Source organism: Cannabis sativa, chromosome 6, assembly GCF_029168945.1.
Source record: "Cannabis sativa cultivar Pink pepper isolate KNU-18-1 chromosome 6, ASM2916894v1, whole genome shotgun sequence".
Classification (NCBI taxonomy): domain Eukaryota; kingdom Viridiplantae; phylum Streptophyta; class Magnoliopsida; order Rosales; family Cannabaceae; genus Cannabis; species Cannabis sativa.
In genome coordinates, this window is record NC_083606.1 from 61,072,731 (window position 1) to 61,091,902 (window position 19,172).

At 30.9% G+C, this 19,172-nt stretch overlaps 2 protein-coding genes across 3 annotated transcripts; both read left to right on the forward strand.

Moving 5' to 3' along the window:
* The first annotated feature begins 351 nt into the window (after positions 1-351).
* Positions 352-2,867, forward strand: LOC115695988 (uncharacterized). The gene is made up of 5 exons (XM_030623104.2): positions 352-860; positions 959-1,087; positions 1,171-1,335; positions 2,179-2,484; positions 2,629-2,867. Exons 1-5 carry the CDS (start codon positions 591-593, stop codon positions 2,767-2,769), a joined length of 1,011 nt encoding a protein of 336 aa, XP_030478964.1. The 5' UTR covers positions 352-590; the 3' UTR covers positions 2,770-2,867.
* A 2,944-nt stretch (positions 2,868-5,811) lies between these two features.
* Positions 5,812-7,728, forward strand: LOC115724716 (B3 domain-containing protein At3g19184). 2 transcript variants are annotated; one of them, XM_030654055.2, is made up of 7 exons: positions 5,812-6,206; positions 6,310-6,408; positions 6,499-6,530; positions 6,629-6,791; positions 6,902-7,108; positions 7,255-7,332; positions 7,517-7,728. In XM_030654055.2, exons 1-6 carry the CDS (start codon positions 6,066-6,068, stop codon positions 7,282-7,284), a joined length of 672 nt encoding a protein of 223 aa, XP_030509915.1. In that variant the 5' UTR covers positions 5,812-6,065; the 3' UTR covers positions 7,285-7,332; positions 7,517-7,728. The 2 variants fall into 2 exon arrangements, with proteins under 2 accessions (XP_030509915.1, XP_060973326.1); XM_061117343.1 differs by having other exon boundaries at positions 5,816-6,206; positions 7,255-7,728.
* The last annotated feature ends 11,444 nt before the right edge of the window (positions 7,729-19,172 follow it).

The window sequence follows — 19,172 nt, forward strand, 5'->3', positions numbered from 1 at the left end:
TAATAAAATATAACAAAACATCATGAAAATAAATACACTAAACAATCAAGTGTTATAAATTCAACATAAAAAAAAAAATCTAATAAATATTTATTATATTTTTTATTATATAATAATTTTTTAATATATATAAATATAATTGGATTGGATCAGTTTTTAATTGGATTTTGAGATTGACATCCAATAACCGATCCAATCCAATTAGAATCTAACTTTTAGCATCCAATCTAATCCAATTGTAATTGGATATCTAACTTTTTGTAATTGAATTGGATTGAATCCGTTCGGTTCAATTAAATTGGATTGGATTAAATGATGCCCACCCCTAATTATACTTATAGACTAGGCTAAATATAAATGCAAAAATTGTGTTGTAAACAAATTAATATATAGAGTAAAAATTTCTAAATTATATTAATTAGGTAATTGAATCAATAGCTATAACAAAATTACTAGAGTAGGCAAAATCTGTCGCGTACATGGTCAATCCTTACTTTTCTATTCCATCTTGATTTTGGATTTGATCTCTCTTCAGGTCAACGGAAGATCATACAAGAGGAAACTGGCTTTACAATATCAAAGACAAGGCTATGAAAATAGTGGTCACCGGCGCGTCAGGTTACCTAGGAGGTCGGTTGTGCCACGCGCTACTGCGTCAGGGTCACTCCGTTCGGGCCTTGGTAAGGCCGACCAGCGACCTCTCCTTCCTGCCGCCGCACACGGATGCCGACTTAGAGATCGTCTACGGTGATGTCACCGATTACTCTTCGCTCCTATCAGCATTCTCTGCCTGCCACGTCGTCTTCCACGCCGCCGCCATGGTCGAGCCCTGGCTTCCCGATCCTTCTAAGTTCTTCTCGGTGAGCACATTTTCTTGTTCTGATTCCGATAAAATGTAATCTACTTCATTTTGGCCAGCGGGAAACTTTGTTTTGAAATTTATCTTACATTGATTTAGGTCAATATAGGTGGATTAGAGAACGTGTTGCGAGCTGTTAGAGAGACGAAGACGGTGGAGAAGGTTGTATATACGTCGTCGTTTTTCGCCCTGGGACCAACCGATGGCTATGTAGCCGACGAGAATCAAGTACAGTTACTTCAGTCATGCATATATAGTGTTTTTATTTATTTAGTTATGCTTTCTCTTATCAAGAACTGTGACGATATCAGGTTCATCCAGAAAAGATTTTTTGCACTGAGTATGAGAAATCCAAAGCTGCTGCTGATAAGATTGCATTACGAGCTGCCTTAGAGGGGTTCCCAATCATAGTCGTTTATCCCGGAGTTCTTTATGGACCCGGAAAGGTCACAGCTGGGAATATAGTGGCTCGCCTGGTATTAATCTTTGCTTCTTCTTTGTTTTGTTTTGTTTTTGTGCATATTGATAAAGTGATTTTGAATTTGAATTTTGAAGAATTGGGAAACTGATTAAGTGTAAGATTTTTACTGATTAAGTACTTCACTTCTGTGGAAGTGGAACAATGTCATGAAATTCACCATACTGCAACGAAACATGAATGTATATTATTGATTCTGGTGACTTGGTTTAGATGGCTCTTATAATGAGATTAGGATTTACTCATATAAGGTAGGTTGATATAGTTGGAGTTGATATTATCTGTACCTTGAAATGAGGAAATAAGGCTCATTAAAGCCCTTTGAAAATTTTCAAACTCCCAACAAACAAGAATATGTTTGAGGTGGTACAATAGCCTTTAAAAGTTATAGTCATAACCATCAAGGAAGTTATCTAAGGGGTCATCAGTGATGTGTGTCCAAGGGAGAAAGGTATATTATGTTTGGGATGAGATTAATCTCCCAGAAATTGTTTTCTCTGGGAAAATGTTTTTGTTAGACCCCAGGAATTGTAGGATAATGTGTTACAGTATCGTCAACTAAAGTAGGTATTTGAGTCATTATTGAGGGTAGTTATTGAGTGGGGAATTGGTAGTGTGTGGGTATGCTTGAATTGAGTATTCATTCACTGCATCATAGGTCCGAAAAGAGCAATATTTTGTTCATTTCCATTTATTGTTTCATACAATACCCGACTCTTGGCTTGCTTGGCTAATTTTCACTGTTCTATCGTCTACTGTTATGAGTACAGAGTTCATGAGTTTTACTATTGTTGCACCTATTAGCACATAACTAAATTAGAGGAAATTGTTTTTGCAACAGATAATCGAACGTTTTAATGGGCGGCTACCTGGTTATATAGGCAGTGGATTTGATAAATATTCCTTCTCCCATATAGATGATGTAGTAGAGGGGCATATCGCAGCCATGAACAAAGGTCGGCTTGGTGAGAGATATCTACTAACCGGTGAAAATGCATCATTCAAGCATGTTTTTGATATAGCAGCTATCATCACTGCAACATCGAGGCCTAAATTTAACATTCCCCTATGGCTGATTGAGGCCTATGGATGGGTATCAGTTCTTTTCTCTCGGATAGTGGGAACTCTACCGCTAATCAGTCCCCCGGTATGAATTATTTTTTCTGCAATTCCCCTCTGCTATTTTATGATGCTGGGCATTTTATGTACTGCTTGCTCTGTAGCTAGAAAAGAAGATTACATGTTCTATTATATCTAATTATGTTCGTTTTTTGGTCAATATTGGAGACAGACAGTTAATGTTTTAAGGCATCAGTGGGCATATTCCTGTGAGAAGGCCAAGGTAGAGTTGGATTACAACCCCAGAAGCTTGAAAGAAGGGTTGGAAGAGGTTCTGCCATGGCTGAAGAACTTAGGCTTGATTAAATACTAAAATGAGAAAAGCCATGTTTTTTGTTTCCTCCTTGTATATTAATGCTTATAAATGTATAATAATGCGTAATCATCAAGTAACTTTTCATGTGCATATCATATTCTGATAGTCCACAAATTTATCCCAATCTTAATTTTACTTGTAAAAGTTGTGGAAAGATTTGAAGCAAGTCCTGGTTTTGGTGGGGGAGAAGTAGACTCTTTTCAAAATTAATGGCACGTGATGATGAGAATGCTTAGAGACAACATGTGCTGGACACTTGAGAATCTGATTGTAGTAGAGTGTGGTTACATTTACACTTACCACGAATGCTTCATTTATAGCAATGCATTCGACAAATTTGAAGGTGGGTTGGAACACATGGATTTGGGGGATTTACAAGTGACTACGTGAGCAACAAATGCAAGCATTGATAAATTGTAAAAGATAAAAAACTTGAACAAAGTAATGTGTAATGAAATTTGTTGGCAAGAGTATCAGCCCCTAGGGAGCGTACTAATCATGAATTGGGAAGTGGGTCTCTTAAGGTGGTGACTATTAAAGCTTTCTCTAAGAATGTGTTAGATTGTGCTGACCCAGTGATTTGTATGGTTCACGGTGTGGAGAATTCTCATTTGACTGATTTGAGTCCCCGTTGTTGTTGAGGATGCTGGTTCTCGAGTGTCTTCTCTTTAATGTATTCTTGTGAAGTAAGATAGTTCATTTCCTCCACAGGAGCCATGAGAGGTGTGGCGTGGAACTGTATAGGGTTGGGACAAATCTCTACAGTTCTTGAACTAAAGTCCCTAGTTCGGTCGTGTTTACCTGACTTCATCTTTTTGACAGAATTAAAAGTCGATGTAACTCCACTGGTACGTACTCTTAGACACCTTCACTTTTATTTCAGTATTTCTATTCTGGCTGTGGGGAATGTGGGGGGTATTATTTTAGCCTGAAAAAATTGTTTGTATTTGAAAGTATCAATATTTCTCGTAACCAAATTCCTGGTATTGTTTACTCTGACCCGACCTCTCACCCTTGACTTCTCTCTTGTGTTTATGGGTCCCCGTATCTCCATGCGAAAAAGAAATTTTGGACAAACCTTATGAAGGCAGGGGATAGATTTGGTGGCCCTTGGCTAATTTTGGGGGATGCTAACTTTGCCCTCAATGAGTCTGAACGAGAAGGATCCAAAGGAAGAGACCCTTTTATCCCCATCATTTCGGAGCTGGTGAATTCTCGGGCTCTCATAAATTTGCCAATCTAAGGAGATAAGTTAACTTGGGACAACCATCGTAATGGAAGGGATCATGTCAAATCAACTCTTGACAAGGGCTTAGTTAATGGTAGTTGGCTCAATCTTTTTTTGAAGGCTGCCTTGTGCTCTTTTCAGACTAGTAATTTTGATCACTGCCCGTTGTGTCTGTATTTTGGTGGTTTGGGTTTAAAATCAAAAAGGTGTTTTAAATTTTTAGAAATAGACATTAGAGTTATAATTTCTTAATTTCAGAGATTTTATTAAACTCTAAGAATATTATTTAAGCTAAATATGAATTATGTAATTTTTATGATTTTTGCTCGGCAACGACGGAAAATGCGACGGATGGCCGTGTCACATGAGTAAGTATAGAATCTATTTCTTAGTGGAATAAATATTTGAGATATTTAGAGTATCGGGGTTAGGCGAGGTTGTGGTTTTGGACCACTTTACCCCTAGACTTATAGGTTGCTTAAGTATGAAGCAAGGGGGACAAAATTCGTGCGAGTATTTGATGCTATTAAGAACACTTGGATAAAACTTGTGACTACTCACTTAAAGTAGCAAGTACTCAAAGAATTGGCTACTAAGAAACAGAACAAAAAGCAAAAAATAACAAGAACACAAAGGAAGTATAGTGGTTCAGTCAAAACTTGGTTTGCTTAGTCCACTGTTGCAAAGATTTTAGCTTAGTTTATTTGATTCGGGTCACTCTTTTGTATAGAAAGCAAGTGACCTTTAGGATATATATAAATGATCGGTTTTAAAATCTTTTTACAATAAATACTGTATTAAATCAGAATAAACGTCAAAGAATATACGAAGAACTATTTAATTCGTCTTTGTATTAAGTGTGGAAATATATGCGACTTACTAAGCGCGAGTTGCATGTTCGTATTCTCGCACAAGCTCCCAGGCTTTTGATGCGTTTAGTATTTTCTAGGTGGCCCATGGGCCTGTTGTTAGATGTCTGCGTTCACCTATGATCGCATAGACAGACATCTCGTGTGTTGACAATGTGGAACTTGCGAGTTCTTAACGAGTCGTCGAACAACGTGGACCTGTTTACTTAAGTAGGCTATGAAAAAATGACAGCCTACTTAATAAGTAAACATATCATGTAATGGAATTTGTCCAATTTAACTATTAATAAATATTTTTGTTTTCTTTTTTAAAAATATAAAAATAAAAAAAAAATATGGAGTTAAAAACCTTGCGAAAAAAATGAGTTAAAACTTGGATTTTTTTTTTCTTTAAAGAATTTCTTTTAAAAGACAAGAGTATTGTTATTGGACACGAGTGATGCCCAATAACTTTTATAGGTGGTACTTCACAATTAATTAGTGATATTTTTTAAAAACTATTTTGAGACCTAATACTTAATTACAATAATACTATTATGATGACAAAAAAAATTACAAAAATGTCTATTATTTTTTGGCTAATTAGCAATTTATACCCCCGAACTTTGACATATACCAAATTATGCCCCCTGAATTTTTTCGGCCGTTAAAAATTTCCCCTGAACTATTGAGATTGTTGAATTTAAGGACTTTTTTCTAATTTCATTCAATTTTACTGTTTTAGGTACTAAATCATGCTCCCCATACTTTGATATCTACCAAATCACGCCCCTCAAACTTTTATATGTATTAAATCATGCCCCCTGAACTTTCATCTATGTTAGAATTTTTTTATTAAAATTAGATAAAAGTCATGTTAAAGTTTGGGAGGAAAAATTACTAATTAGCCTTATTTTTTTTTTTACAGGGAAAGAGACATTTATAATTTTAATTTTATATTTGAAAAAAAAAAAGGTTATGTACAGCAGAACCAATGAGAATAGTGGATAGTGAGTACCCATTCCATAAGCTATGACACTATTTAAGTAGGAACCCAACGGTCGGCTCTTCACTAATTCAAATTTCGCCATTTTGGTTTTTGAGCTCTCTCTGTTTTTACCGAATTGGAAGAAAGAGAAGTTTTCTGTTTGGTTTACAGGAAAACAAAAGAAAAGAAAATAGAAGGAAAGGAAAGGAAAAAAAAAAATACTGAAGGAATGGTGATGGCTAAGTCCAAGATATCTTACGAGGAATCTCGCCGCCAGAGATTGGAAGAAAATAAGCAAAGAATGGAGGCCCTCAATCTCACCATGCTTGCTCAATCACTCCGAAACTCATCCCCTTCGAAACTCTCCCCTGTAAATAAATCCCTGAACTTTAACACTCTTTTTCTTATTTAACATTTCTATAAAGGAGCCACCTTTTTAACTTTATTTGTTTTGATTTTTGAATAATGCATAGATGAAAAGCGTGAAGAAACCCCGTACAATGGAAAAACAGGTAGTAATGGTGAGGAGATCCAGTCGTGTGGCAAACAAGCCTATCCCTGTCTACAATGAAGTGAGTTATTTAATCACTCAAAATAGAAAAATACCCTTTTAATTTTTCTGATTATTCGAAAATTTAAATACCCTTTTGATGATTAACCAGGTTGTGATTGAACGTGTGGTGATACCCAGAAGGTATATTGACACAGATTCATTTGTGTGTTTTTTTAAACAGTGTGGTTGTTTTGTTTGGTGATGCCCTTTTAAACTAATTTTGTTGTTTTGTATGATAGGATTTCTAAGCATAGAGATTTGTCTAACCGGGTATATGCTTCGGATGAAGCTAGAACAAATGCCTTAGAAAGAGCAGAGAAACTACTATCTGAGTTGGAATCTGAATATCCCATCTTTATTAAAACAATGCTCCAATCCCATGTCACTGGTGGATTCTGGCTGGTAATGCATGTCATAATATTATTATTGATAAGTTGAGTTAGATATTATGTCTTGACTAGAAGTAGTTTTTGTGTTTGTGTATTTGATGTAATTTTTTGAATATCAAGCAGGGACTTCCTGTTCATTTTTGCAGAAAGAACCTTCCTAAGAGAGATGAAGTGATGACATTAATAGATGAAGATGGTGAGGAACATAAAACAGTGTATTTGGCCAGGAAAACAGGACTGAGTGGTGGGTGGAAAGGGTTTGCAGTTGCTCATAATTTGGTGGATGGTGATGCATTGATTTTTCAGTTGATAAGGCCTTCTGCATTCAAGGTATTTCGATTTGGAACATGAAAACTTCATTTGATTTTAGCCTCAATGGACATGGAGTACTTTTCCATAAAATCTTACTGTCACAGTATGCTTATATTTTTCTCTAATCAAATCATCTGTGGATGCTTTATTGTTTGTCTTGACAGGTATTCATTATAAGGGTGAATAGTCAGTAGCGCCGGTTGGTATCTCCACAAGTTTAACTCATTTATCACTTTGTTTAGGTAATTATCATTTCTCACTCTCAAAAAACTCTCAATTTTGTTCATGAATTAATCTATGGCAAAGCCTGGTCCTAAATTATAACTCAATTGTACTAACCAAATACAGCTGCACCACTTATTATTTATCAATTATGAAGTTACTCAAACTTATTGAAGACTTAAATTTTGATATGTGTACTAGCAGGTTAATTAAGAAAGAAGTGGTGTAAAACCTTAGGAAGCTTTTTGGTTTATGGATGAGTATTCCTCGTTCTAGCTTCGACTTACTTAATTTGTAATGATTATTGTAAAGCATTATGTAATAGTTTCATCATTCTCGAGCTAGATATTCAGTAAAGTTGATGAAATGTTAATTACTTATTTAAAATAACACATATTAGTTACGAGAGCTGCTTAGCATTTATTAGGTATCATGTTGGTGCAATTAACTATTAAATTTTAGGGTAAATACCATGTATTTTGTTATCAATTAGACCTGTATTTTGTTAAATGACAAAATTGATCCTGTATTTTCTAAAATAGTATAAATAGGACCTTGAATTGATTTTTTGTCAAAATAAAGGTTAATTATAATCCGATCTAAAAGTGCTATGACAAAACTGTTTACATTTTTTGTATCTGTTCGTATTAAGCATTGTCTTCAAGTTGGTTGTATTAAAAAAAAAAGTTATCAAAAATTAAGCTCATGGTCCTATTTTTACTATTAGAAAATACAGGGTCTATTTTGTCATTTAACAAAACACAGGGTCCAATATGTAACTTTTACAAAACACAGGGTCCAAAATGATATTCACCCTAAATTTTATATAATTTAATTTAATAAATTTTAAAAATATATTGTCCAATATGTAACTTTTACAAAACACAAGGTCCAAAATGATATTCACCCTAAATTTTATATAATTTAATTTAATAAATTTTAAAAATATATTGTTAACTAATCCTAAAGTCTCAAACACCACTTGTACCCCAATAATAATGCTCTTAAAATATACCAAACATTGATATGTGTGCACAATAATAATGTGGTAGTAATGTGTATTAAATATTGATTCCAACAATTAACATACTAATATTCAATATATATATATGGAAGAGGTTTTACATTTTTTTAAGCCATTGGATTACTATTAAATGGTTGTGATTAATTTGGAAATTAAATAAAAATAAATAATAAATAACTTGTAACCTGAAAGTAACCTAATCATTTGTTTCCTTATAAAACTTTAATTAAGATTAATTATATTTTAAAATTAAATTAATTATAATTATTAATTAATTTTTTGCAATTTATTACTATATAAGGATCTTTTAGCAATTTATTTTTTTATACTTAAATTATTTAAAATTTTATAGCAAAACTTTTTATAATTTAAAATTATACACAGATAATTTTATAATTTAAATTTTATTATACATGTAATCTTAATTTTAAATTATTACACTTAATTATTTAATTTTTTTTATTTAAATATTTAAAAATTAAAAAATGAAATAAATTGAAGGATTTTTTAGAAAAAAAAAATGACTGCACTTGTTATCGATTGATTAGCTTGAGACCTCATACTTAGTTCATATAATTGTAACAAAATAATTAAATATCATTTAAAAATAATTAATTATTTGAAAATTTATTATAAGAAGAGAATTTTAATTTGTGTCAAAAGAAGTTTAACTTTTGTAAAAAAAAATAAATTTTATTGTAAATATTATAATTAAATGGCTTAATTATTAAAATAATTCAAGTAAGGATTTATATATAAATATTAATTGCTAAAAGAGGTCTTGTTAAATATTTAATTAATTATTTTAAGAAAATAGTTGATTATAATTAAATAATTCTAAAAAGGAATGTCTATTTAATTAATTATTTTAAGAAAATAGTTAATTATAATTAATTAAATCTAAAAAAGGAAAGTCTACCTATTAGTAACCTACTATTACAGGTTAAAGAAAAATGTAACCATATGGTTACAATAAAAATGTAACCATTGAATAGTCACCCATATATATATATATATATTTTGAAAAAGGTAAACTTCATTCAAGGTTAAATAAAAATCGAAGCCCTACATGTCTGACGGATAAAGAATCACATAATCTCACTAAGAGATGACTTTAAATATTGGTCAACCACACCGATAAACAAAGGAGCAAAAAGCTCAAGGCTCACGTAGGAGCATAGAAAGGGATAAACCCCCCACAAAAGGCTTAAAGCCAACGCCACTAAGGACATAAAGTGGACAATACCAAACAAACTAAAATATACAAACCTAACCAACAAGGAACAAAAAACAACTTTAAAGATCTTCCCCCTAATGCACAGGAGGCTACACAAAAACCCGAAGCAAGCAGACCAAAAGCAAGCGAGCGCTGCCATCTTTCGACTAGATATGTCAACACTCGACTTCCTAATGTAGTTCTGAACGGTGAAGTTGAAGGGATAAGGGAAGCACATCCCTTTTGATAAAACTTGATTCTCCACCTCTACATCAATGGAACTCTGAAGACTCAACACGAGCCAATGTGCAATAGAGCCATGACGCCTGAATAGTAACCTAATAGAATATGACGAGATCTAAAAGAAATAGAAGAGAAGCAGCACTCCAAGTGTTTGGTTTTATGCCCTAAATAAAACTCTTTACAATCTGATTAGTTATCAATATAAGAAATTTGAAGTGATTGATGTTTGCATGAATTCTACATGCTAATGGTTTAATATGTTTAATATGTTTATTACATTCATACACACAAAATCAGTTAAATCCAGATCATATGTTTATTCACAATTACAATATCGTCAACACAGTGGAATGTGATTGTGATCATATGAATCAAAAGTTTTGGTCCCTATTTCATCAGTCTTATTGGATTTACACTAATGTGATAATCAGCGATGATGTGTACTTACACTTGGAGTAAGTGTTATGTTCTTTCCAGGACATTAGTAAAGTATACTAGTTTCGAATGTATGGAGTATACATTGGACTGGACCGATATTGCAACTAAGTTAAGATATTACAAACTTACCGTTATACATACCTTTCCAAGTCAATATCAGTAGTTGATCTTAAGATTAAAAGAATCTAAATCCTGATAAGCTTAGGCTCAACTCAGGAGTGCTATTCATGTTCTTAGATTTATTAGTTAAGCCTACCTTTGGGTCAGGGTGATACGTATATTTTGGGAACATGATAGTATGATTGAGTGGGAGTGCTGAACATAAATATGGAATCTATAGCTTCTACTGGTGTATAGAAGTCAAGTGATGATTCCCTTCGAGCTTAGCAAATAGAAGTAAATGGATGAGCTCTTGTTTAACTGACTAATTATTAGATCACTAAACACCATTTACAGGTAGCTAAGTGTTTTAAGGGGCAAAATACATTGAGGGGTGAGAACGGTAAAGAAATCCCATCTCGATGTAGATCATCTATATAGAGGATCTTTAAATCACAATAAGATTATAACAATGGTTAAATGAGATAGTATATTGATATCGTGGAACATACAATATGCTCTATATAAGTTTGAGAGTGCAATTCTAAGTTCTAAGAGTGGATTCAACGAAGAATTAATAAGTAGGTATTTACTTTGTAAATTTGGTTCACTTATTGGAAGCTCAGCATATAGATCCATGGTCCCCATTCTAGTTGAGAACATTCTGCTTGTAAGACTCATTAATTGATTCGTGATTGATCAATTATAATTCTAAAGTTAGACTATGTCTAATTTTATGAATTTTCACTAAGCAGGGGTGAAATTGTAATGAAAAGAGTTTCTAGGTTTATTTATTTATTAATGGACTTTATATGTCTAATTAATAATTAAATTAAATGACAATATTATTTAATAATCTATTTTAGTTGTTAAATAGTTAGTTTTGGCATTTAAAAGGTTAGAATTGGAAAATTGGCGTCTTTGAGAAAATAGAGATAAAATTTGATAAAACTGCAAAATCAAGTGAGGCCCATTTATACACCTTGGCCGGCCACTATATGGAGTTTTTCAAATTAATATTTTCATTATTTTAATGCCAAATAATTCCTAACCTAAACCTAGTAGTTGCCTATAAATAGAAAGTGATGGCTCAGTCAAATACACATCTTTGAATATGCCTTTCTGATAGAAATTTCTCTCTTCAGAAAAACTGAGCCTTCCCCACTTTCTATACCTTGGCCGAAATACCTCTCTCTTTTCCCTTCATCTTTTTCGTGACCCTAGTGAAAGAGTAAGTGCCCACACACAGCAAGCAGTAACTCAATCATAGATTGGAAGAATGTGAAGGATCAAACTTGAAGAAGAAGGACATTCGGGCTCAGATCTTGATTATACTCTGCTACAGAAAGGATTCGAGGGTTAGAGATCTGAGTGGAAGGAGACATTAATTCCGCTGCATCAATGTAAGGTTTTCTTAACTTTATATGTGTTTAATTTATCGTTTTAGAAAGTTCATATATAGGGTGTTTAAACAACATACTTGTGAGTAGATCTAAGATCTTGGTAAAATAATTTCCAACAACTTGCCTCAGAGCCATGGTAATTGATTTACTTGCATGAAATTTGGACTTTAAAACGATTGTTTGTTTGTTTTTGGATGGTATCATGTTGTATTGAGTGTTATTTGATGATTGATTGATGTTTGTAAATTTTCGTGAAAAATAATTGCGATTTTGTTTCTGGAATTATTTTTATTGGATAGTATGGAAAAAATTAAGCAAGTTAGCCTTTTACAGCTCAATTTCGATTTTATTTGAATTTTTGAAGATTTGAAAAAATCGGGGCTGTGCTGAAATTTTCCTGCGATCGCAAATCTGTCCGTACAGTTCACAATTTTTTTCGTTTTTCTTCGATTTTTCATGCTTTTTCATGGAATTAACTTCCGATTTTTTGTATAGTTTTGTATATATATACTACAACTATTCCTAATTCAATTCTAATTATCATTTTGAATTAATTTAATATTTTTTAAATTTAATTCAAGATATTAGTGTAATTTGAATTTGAATAGAATTAGTATCTATCTTCTTGCTTAAAAATCTATCTTATTTTTGAATTTGATTATATCTTATCTTATTTTTAAATTTAAGGTCAGATTTTATAAATATATTTTTTTTAAAAAAATTAAATCTTTTTTAGATATTTTGACCTTATTTAAATTTAAAATAAGATATTTATAATCATGTAATTTTAAATAGATGTAAGATATGTTGCTAACTTTTAAATTTTGTTATTTTATTTATTTAAATTAAATTTAAAATCTGAGAAGATATTTTATTTATCTTTTCTAATTTTTATTTTTAAAATAACATTTAATTTTTAAAAGTAGTTAGCAAATTTTGAAATGATATTTAGGTTGGTTGAAACCTAATTTTTCAAAATAGTAGGTTTAATTTTAAATATTTATTTTTTAAATAATTTTGAAATTTAAATTTATTTTCGAAATTAATTAAGTATTTTTTTTAATTTTATTTTTTCGAAAATTAAAATATTTTTTTTATTAAATATTTTTTTTAATTATTTATTTTTCGAAATTATTTATTTAAAATTAAATAAATCCTACTTCCAACTATCCAGCTAACCTTGTTGCAAGAGTATGTGGTTTTAACTTGTGTGTAAGTTTTTAAAACCTATTATTACTTGATTGCAAATAGCCATGGTTACTTTTTGCCAGATCTAATGATCTGATGGCTCCCTTGGTCAAGTTAATAATTTGTAACAGGTAAATTTTACAATCTTCTTTCATCTGTGTATGACCTAGCAACATGATAGGATCCATCCAAAGTGTGCCTGTGTGAGCCTATATGTTTATTTTATTATATAGATGCATATAGGCTGTTGCTAAATAAAATGTCACACCATGATAGATTTTATTTAGGTCCATTTAGTTATTGGACCTATTCAATTAATAACAGTTATTCATTTTAAGGTTAAATTCCTCTCTTTTGGGCCTTGTGTGAGAGTTGGGAGCCATAGAAGTGGGTAGGACATACTGAACCCAAAGACCCTCACATGAACTACCCCAATTGTGAAGGCCCATTTGCCTGATTTAAATAACTGTACTAGGTTAATTATATTAGTTTGACCTAATAAAATTGAATTAGCAACATAATTAACTTTTAAAATATATGAAAATTTATTTTCATTTTAATATTTTAAAGTTAATTTTAAGAAAAACACTTTTAGTTTAGATATTAATTCTAGACAAACTATTTGTATTTTTCTTGTATTTAATTAAATATAGAATTTTAACTAACTAAGATTCTTTCTAGAGCTTATTTAATTAAATATTCCTATTTAAGTTATAAATTAGTTGTATCAACTGATTTTTCTTATCTAACTTAAATTTGAATATTTGATTTAAATTTTAAATCAAGTTGAGGAATCCTAGGCATTAGTTATTAAAGATTCTTAAGATATTTTTTAAGTTAATATCTTTTCAAATATTAACTTAAAATGGAATATTTTAGATATTTTTTGGTTAATATCTTTTCAAATATTAACTTTAAAAAGATATCTTCAAATTAAGTGGTTACAACTTAATTTCTGATATTTAATTAAATCTAAATTTGAAATTATTTAAGTTTTAGATTTTTTCTATCTAACTTAAATTAGATATTTTTCAAATTTTTGAAAAGATACTTAGTCAAATAAGATATTTTCTAGATAGTAATTTCTAGACTACTTATTATTTTTAATATTTAAATAGGAAAATATTATACTTTGTGAAATTAATTATTTAAATAATTAATTTTGGTACAATTTTATTAAGTATATTTTTCCTAGTATTAAAGAGAAATTAATAATCAAGCTTTCCCTACACTTAATTATTATTTCTTGAATTTAATACATTTAATTAACTTGAAAAATCTAAATATCTAAGTTGATTTTCATCATGATACTTAAATATTTATTGATTTTTCATGACACTTAATTAAATAGAAAATTATTTTTTGGTTGAAATTTAATTTTTCAACTTAAATTTAAATAATTTTCAATATATATATTTCTTTATTTTATTAATCAATTTCGAAATTTGCATTTTAATTATGCAAAATTTTTGAATTTTTTTTGAAAAATAGATTGAGTTGTAAATTAATTATTTATTTTAATTAATTCTTGGACCAACTCAAGTCAATGACTTTTTCATTTAATTTATTAATTTAAAATAAATGAATTTAAAATATATATATTATTAGAAATTGAATTAACTAGTCAAAAGAAAATCTAGATAGGTGATATTTTTTTTTGCTTGAAGTATTTCTTTTCTAATTTTATTATTTTCGAAAATAGTATATTTCTTTTATATACTTTAAATTTTCGAACTCAATAAATATATTCTCAAAGGAAATTTTTAAGTTGCTAATTATTTAATTTAATTCAACTTAAATTAATTTCCTTAATATTTATATTTAAGATTATTACTAAGATGGAAATAATTAATTTTATTTCAATCACTATCTAAGTATAATTTTATAAATATTATATTAAATTCTTATTTTTGAATTTCAATTCTAAATTTCGAATTTAATGAGAACTTATTTATTAGAATAATAAAGAAAATACATTTTAAAGAATGAGCTTTATTATTATTAGGATATTCGATCTCCATTGTGGGTTTTACACCGTGTTTGTTTTAGTGAGTAATCCTCCCTAATGGAGGAACGTTCATTAACAATTTCGCACCGTTTAATCTCGCATGATAAGTGGTTTGTAAGCGTTTTATATGGTATAGATCACCCTAATGGCGGCGACCATATTTGACTTGCAAATTGCGAAACAATGGTAGAAGCTCATGAGATAGAATAGCCTTGACTCTCGCCTAAACGGGACAACGCTGGATTCCAATCTTGATCGAATAAAAGGTTGCTAGAATGTTTAACATTTTAGATGAGCTGACAACTCTATTCAATGGATGGTACCTTTGACTCTCGCCTAAACGGGACACTGATATCAGTTTGTTGAAAAACCTTGGAAATTATTTAGGATTGAATTTTTTTTAAGTATTTTCTCATATCATTCCTAATTGCTATGTGCTTATAATTTCTGAATTGATTTTGTGTGTTAAACCATTATTAGTTTCTATTTGTTGATTTCTATTATTTTGTAGTATCCTGTTTTGTCAAAATGAATCCCATGTTATCACTGTTGACTGAAAACAAGCTGAATGGATCTAACTTTAATAAGTGGAATGAGAACATTAATATTGCTCTCATAGGAGAAAGTGCCTTGTTTGTTTTAACTGAGCCGTCACCTGAAGTGCCTGGGGACAATGCTTCCAAAGCTGTGAAAGAAAAGTATGAGCGTTGGCAGAAAGCAAATGACAAAGCTCTATATACTTTATGCTTTCTAGCATGGTTGACACCCTCAAAACTCGGTTTTCTAAAACCGAGAAGGCTGCTGAAGTTATGACGAAGTTAAATGAGCTATTCGGTAAGGCATCACTTCAGTCACGCTTTGACGCGACTAAGAAGTACATTAATGCACGGATGGAACCTCATCAAAACGTGCGTGACCATGTTCTCCTCATGTCTAGTTATTTCCAAGAAGCCCAGGATCATGGTGCTGGAATGGACAGTGCTACTCAAGTAAGTCTTATCTTGAATAGCCTAACTCCAGCATTTCTACCATACACATCAAATTATGTCATGAATAAGAAGGAAATTGACTTTCATGAATTAGTCAATGACCTTCAAACTTATGAAACTTTGATTGGAGGACCCAAGAAGAAAGGGAGTAAACCTCACAATCCTGGGAATGGTAATGGGACGATAAAACCTGAAGCAAATGTTGCCTCTGCTTCAAAACCCAAATCGAAGAAGAAGTGGAACAACACCAAGAAGCGAACAAAAGCCATGAAGAATAAAAAGGCTGTTTCTTCTGGTGATGCTACACTTAAAGGAAAGTGTTTCTACTGCAATGAGAAAGGTCATTGGAAACCCCAATGTCCTAAACTTCTTGCAAAGAAACAATGTATTTCCATTTATAAACTTTAAGAGTTTAGTGAATTATTATCCAATTGGATTTATGATTCTGGACTAAACTTTGTTTATTTGTTTTTTTTCTTCTTATAGGCCAAGCTACTTGAACTCAATTGAGTTGGATCAGAAAGCTGGACCAAGGGTGAAATTGTCCAGATGAAGATGAAGCTCTTCAATCTATTTTTTGAATTAATTGTTTTAGTTTAAAGACAATTTGGATTTCAAATTTTAGTTTAGGGATATTTATCCCTGTTTTTCTCATATTGTTGCAATACATTTTTTTTTTATTAATAAAATTTCTTTTTTTTTTAAATTCACTATGGCAATTTATGAGATTGAGCTTCATTTAATTTTATCTTCATCAATTATTACCACATTATATTTGTATGTTTGTATGTGTAAGTGTTTTTATTATTGATGCAAATTCTATAATATTTACAACTCTTCATAGAGTTATATTATATAAACACTAGAAATTATTTCTATGTTTATCAATAATTGTTAATTCTCATACAATTATTAAGAATTTGTTTAATAAAAGGATCTTATGATCTGATAAGGGTGGAGAAAAGTTAAGAAAACTATGCAGTTCAACGATCTTTTATATCTAATGAACTCTGGATAGTATTCAACTCCACATAAACTCTATCACACTTAGAGAATCACGATCTTTACAACCTTTAGGGGTGGATCATAATCTCTATATACTTAGGGGTGGAGGTTATCCATAGTACCCTATATGTATATTCTTAGGGGTGGAGTCTATTCCACAATTCCCTATGAAACACATATCTTCTTTAAACATGGAAGTAATATAATGAGTCAACTATAGTCAATATAAATTCTTGATCTTGATTGTATGTTCCATTTCGATTTTACTGTTGTAAGTAAAAGTATGATACCTTTGAAAGTTCTTTGTTAAAGTTTCACACTACCTTAATTGAGTGGGAGAATGTTAAAGTTCTATACCCATCTTCATTAGGTTGATAATTGTGATAGATACTTAAGAACACTACTAAAAAGCAAATCTAACCATTCACATGGATAGGAATAGCTTATCAGAATTATGAGAATAAGATAAAGAACTCTAGTTCAGTCCATTCGAATGACTTGAGCCAAGAATTCTTAATCCTCATAAAATTTGATGGTATCTTAATTTTGATTACTTTATCTCTAGCATGTATTTTTCACTTCAAATACTAGTCTGCTATGTTGATGACTTAGTCTTGACTTAAAGTTTCAGACTAATACAAAAGTCACAACTAGGTAACTCTCTAAACAATCAGAGGTTAAAAGTATTATTTAACCAGACATCTGCTATTGAGTGGGAGCTATCTGAGATGTAATCAAATAGGGAACATTAGAAGATATTCAAGAAGGATTTATGAAAGTGATCTATATGTTAGATATTAACGAACTGTGGATCAGTTGTCTTTGTATCTCACCATCTAATTTCGATTTCTATAAGATGGTGCTTACTTTGGGGGTGGAGGAATTATTGAATAATAATTCAAGCTCTACCAGAGAAGAATTGTAACTTGGTCTATTCGAAAATACCAGAAAGTTATATCACTGAAGAAAAGTCTACACTGTATTATCTCAATTACATATTTTAAAATATGAGAGATATGTCTTCTGTTAATTCAGATGTACTTTTAAAACAGTAAAGATTTCAGTATCCCTTGATAAGTAAAGCATATAGTAAAGGATGTTTCATTAGAGTTTTTATGAACTAGTTCCAGAAGTTTGGGTGGATTCAAATATACTACACTTGATCTGAAGATCAAGACATCAGATTGACCTATTTGCACAGTTTGTTTTATATTAGTGCAAGTGGGAGTTTGTTGGGTTTTATGCCCTAAATAAAACTCTTTACAATCTGATTAGTTATCACTATAAGAAATTTGAAGTGATTGATGTTTGCATGAATTCTACATGATAATGGTTTAATATGTTTATTACATTCATACACACAAAATCAGTTAAATCCAGATCATATGTTTATTCACAATTACAGTATCGTCAACACAGTGGAATGTGATTGTTATCATATGAATCAAAAATCTTGGTCCCTGTTTCATCAGTGTTATTGGATTTACACTAATGTGATAATCAGCGATGATGTGTACTTACACTTGGAGTAAGTGTTATGTTCTTTCCAGGACATTAGTAAAGTATACTAGTTTCGAATGTATGGAGTATACATTGGACTGGACCGATATTGCAACTAAGTTAAGATATTACAAACTTACCGTTATACATATCTTTCCAAGTCAATATCAGTAGTTGATCTTAAGATTAAAAGAATCTAAATCCTGATATGCTTAGGCTCAACTCAGGAGTGCTATTCATGTTCTTAGATTTATTAGTTAAGCCTACCTTTGGGTCAGGGTGATACGTATATTTTGGGAACATGATAGTATGATTGAGTGGGAGTGCTGAACATAAATATGGAATCTATAGCTTCTACTGGTGTATAGAAGTCAAGTGATGATTCCCTTTGAGCTTAGCAAATAGAAGTAAATGGATGAGCTCTTGTTTAACTGACTAATTATTAGATCACTAAACACCATTTACAGGTAGCTAAGTGTTTTAAGGGGCAAAATACATTGAGGGGTGAGAACGGTAAAGAAATCCCATCTCGATGTAGATCATCTATATAGAGGATCTTTAAATCACAATAAGATTATAACAATGGTTAAATGAGATAGTATATTGATATCGTGGAACATACAATATGCTCTATATAAGTTTGAGAGTGCAATTATAAGTTCTAAGAGTGGATTCAACGAAGAATTAATAAGTAGGTATTTACTTTGTAAATTTGGTTCACTTATTGGAAGCTCAGCATATAGATCC

Excerpts from the sequence above, each read along its gene's own strand:
- LOC115724716 (XM_030654055.2), top strand. The coding sequence starts at position 6,066 with ATGGTGATGGCTAAGTCCAAGATATCTTACGAGGAATCTCGCCGCCAG. Across the intron at positions 6,531-6,628 it reads CGTGTGGTGATACCCAGAAG|GATTTCTAAGCATAGAGATT; the intron begins GTATATTGACAC and ends TTTGTATGATAG. Across the intron at positions 7,109-7,254 it reads TAAGGCCTTCTGCATTCAAG|GTATTCATTATAAGGGTGAA; the intron begins GTATTTCGATTT and ends TTGTCTTGACAG.
- LOC115695988 (XM_030623104.2), top strand. The coding sequence starts at position 591 with ATGAAAATAGTGGTCACCGGCGCGTCAGGTTACCTAGGAGGTCGGTTG. Across the intron at positions 861-958 it reads ATCCTTCTAAGTTCTTCTCG|GTCAATATAGGTGGATTAGA; the intron begins GTGAGCACATTT and ends ACATTGATTTAG. Across the intron at positions 2,485-2,628 it reads TACCGCTAATCAGTCCCCCG|ACAGTTAATGTTTTAAGGCA; the intron begins GTATGAATTATT and ends TATTGGAGACAG.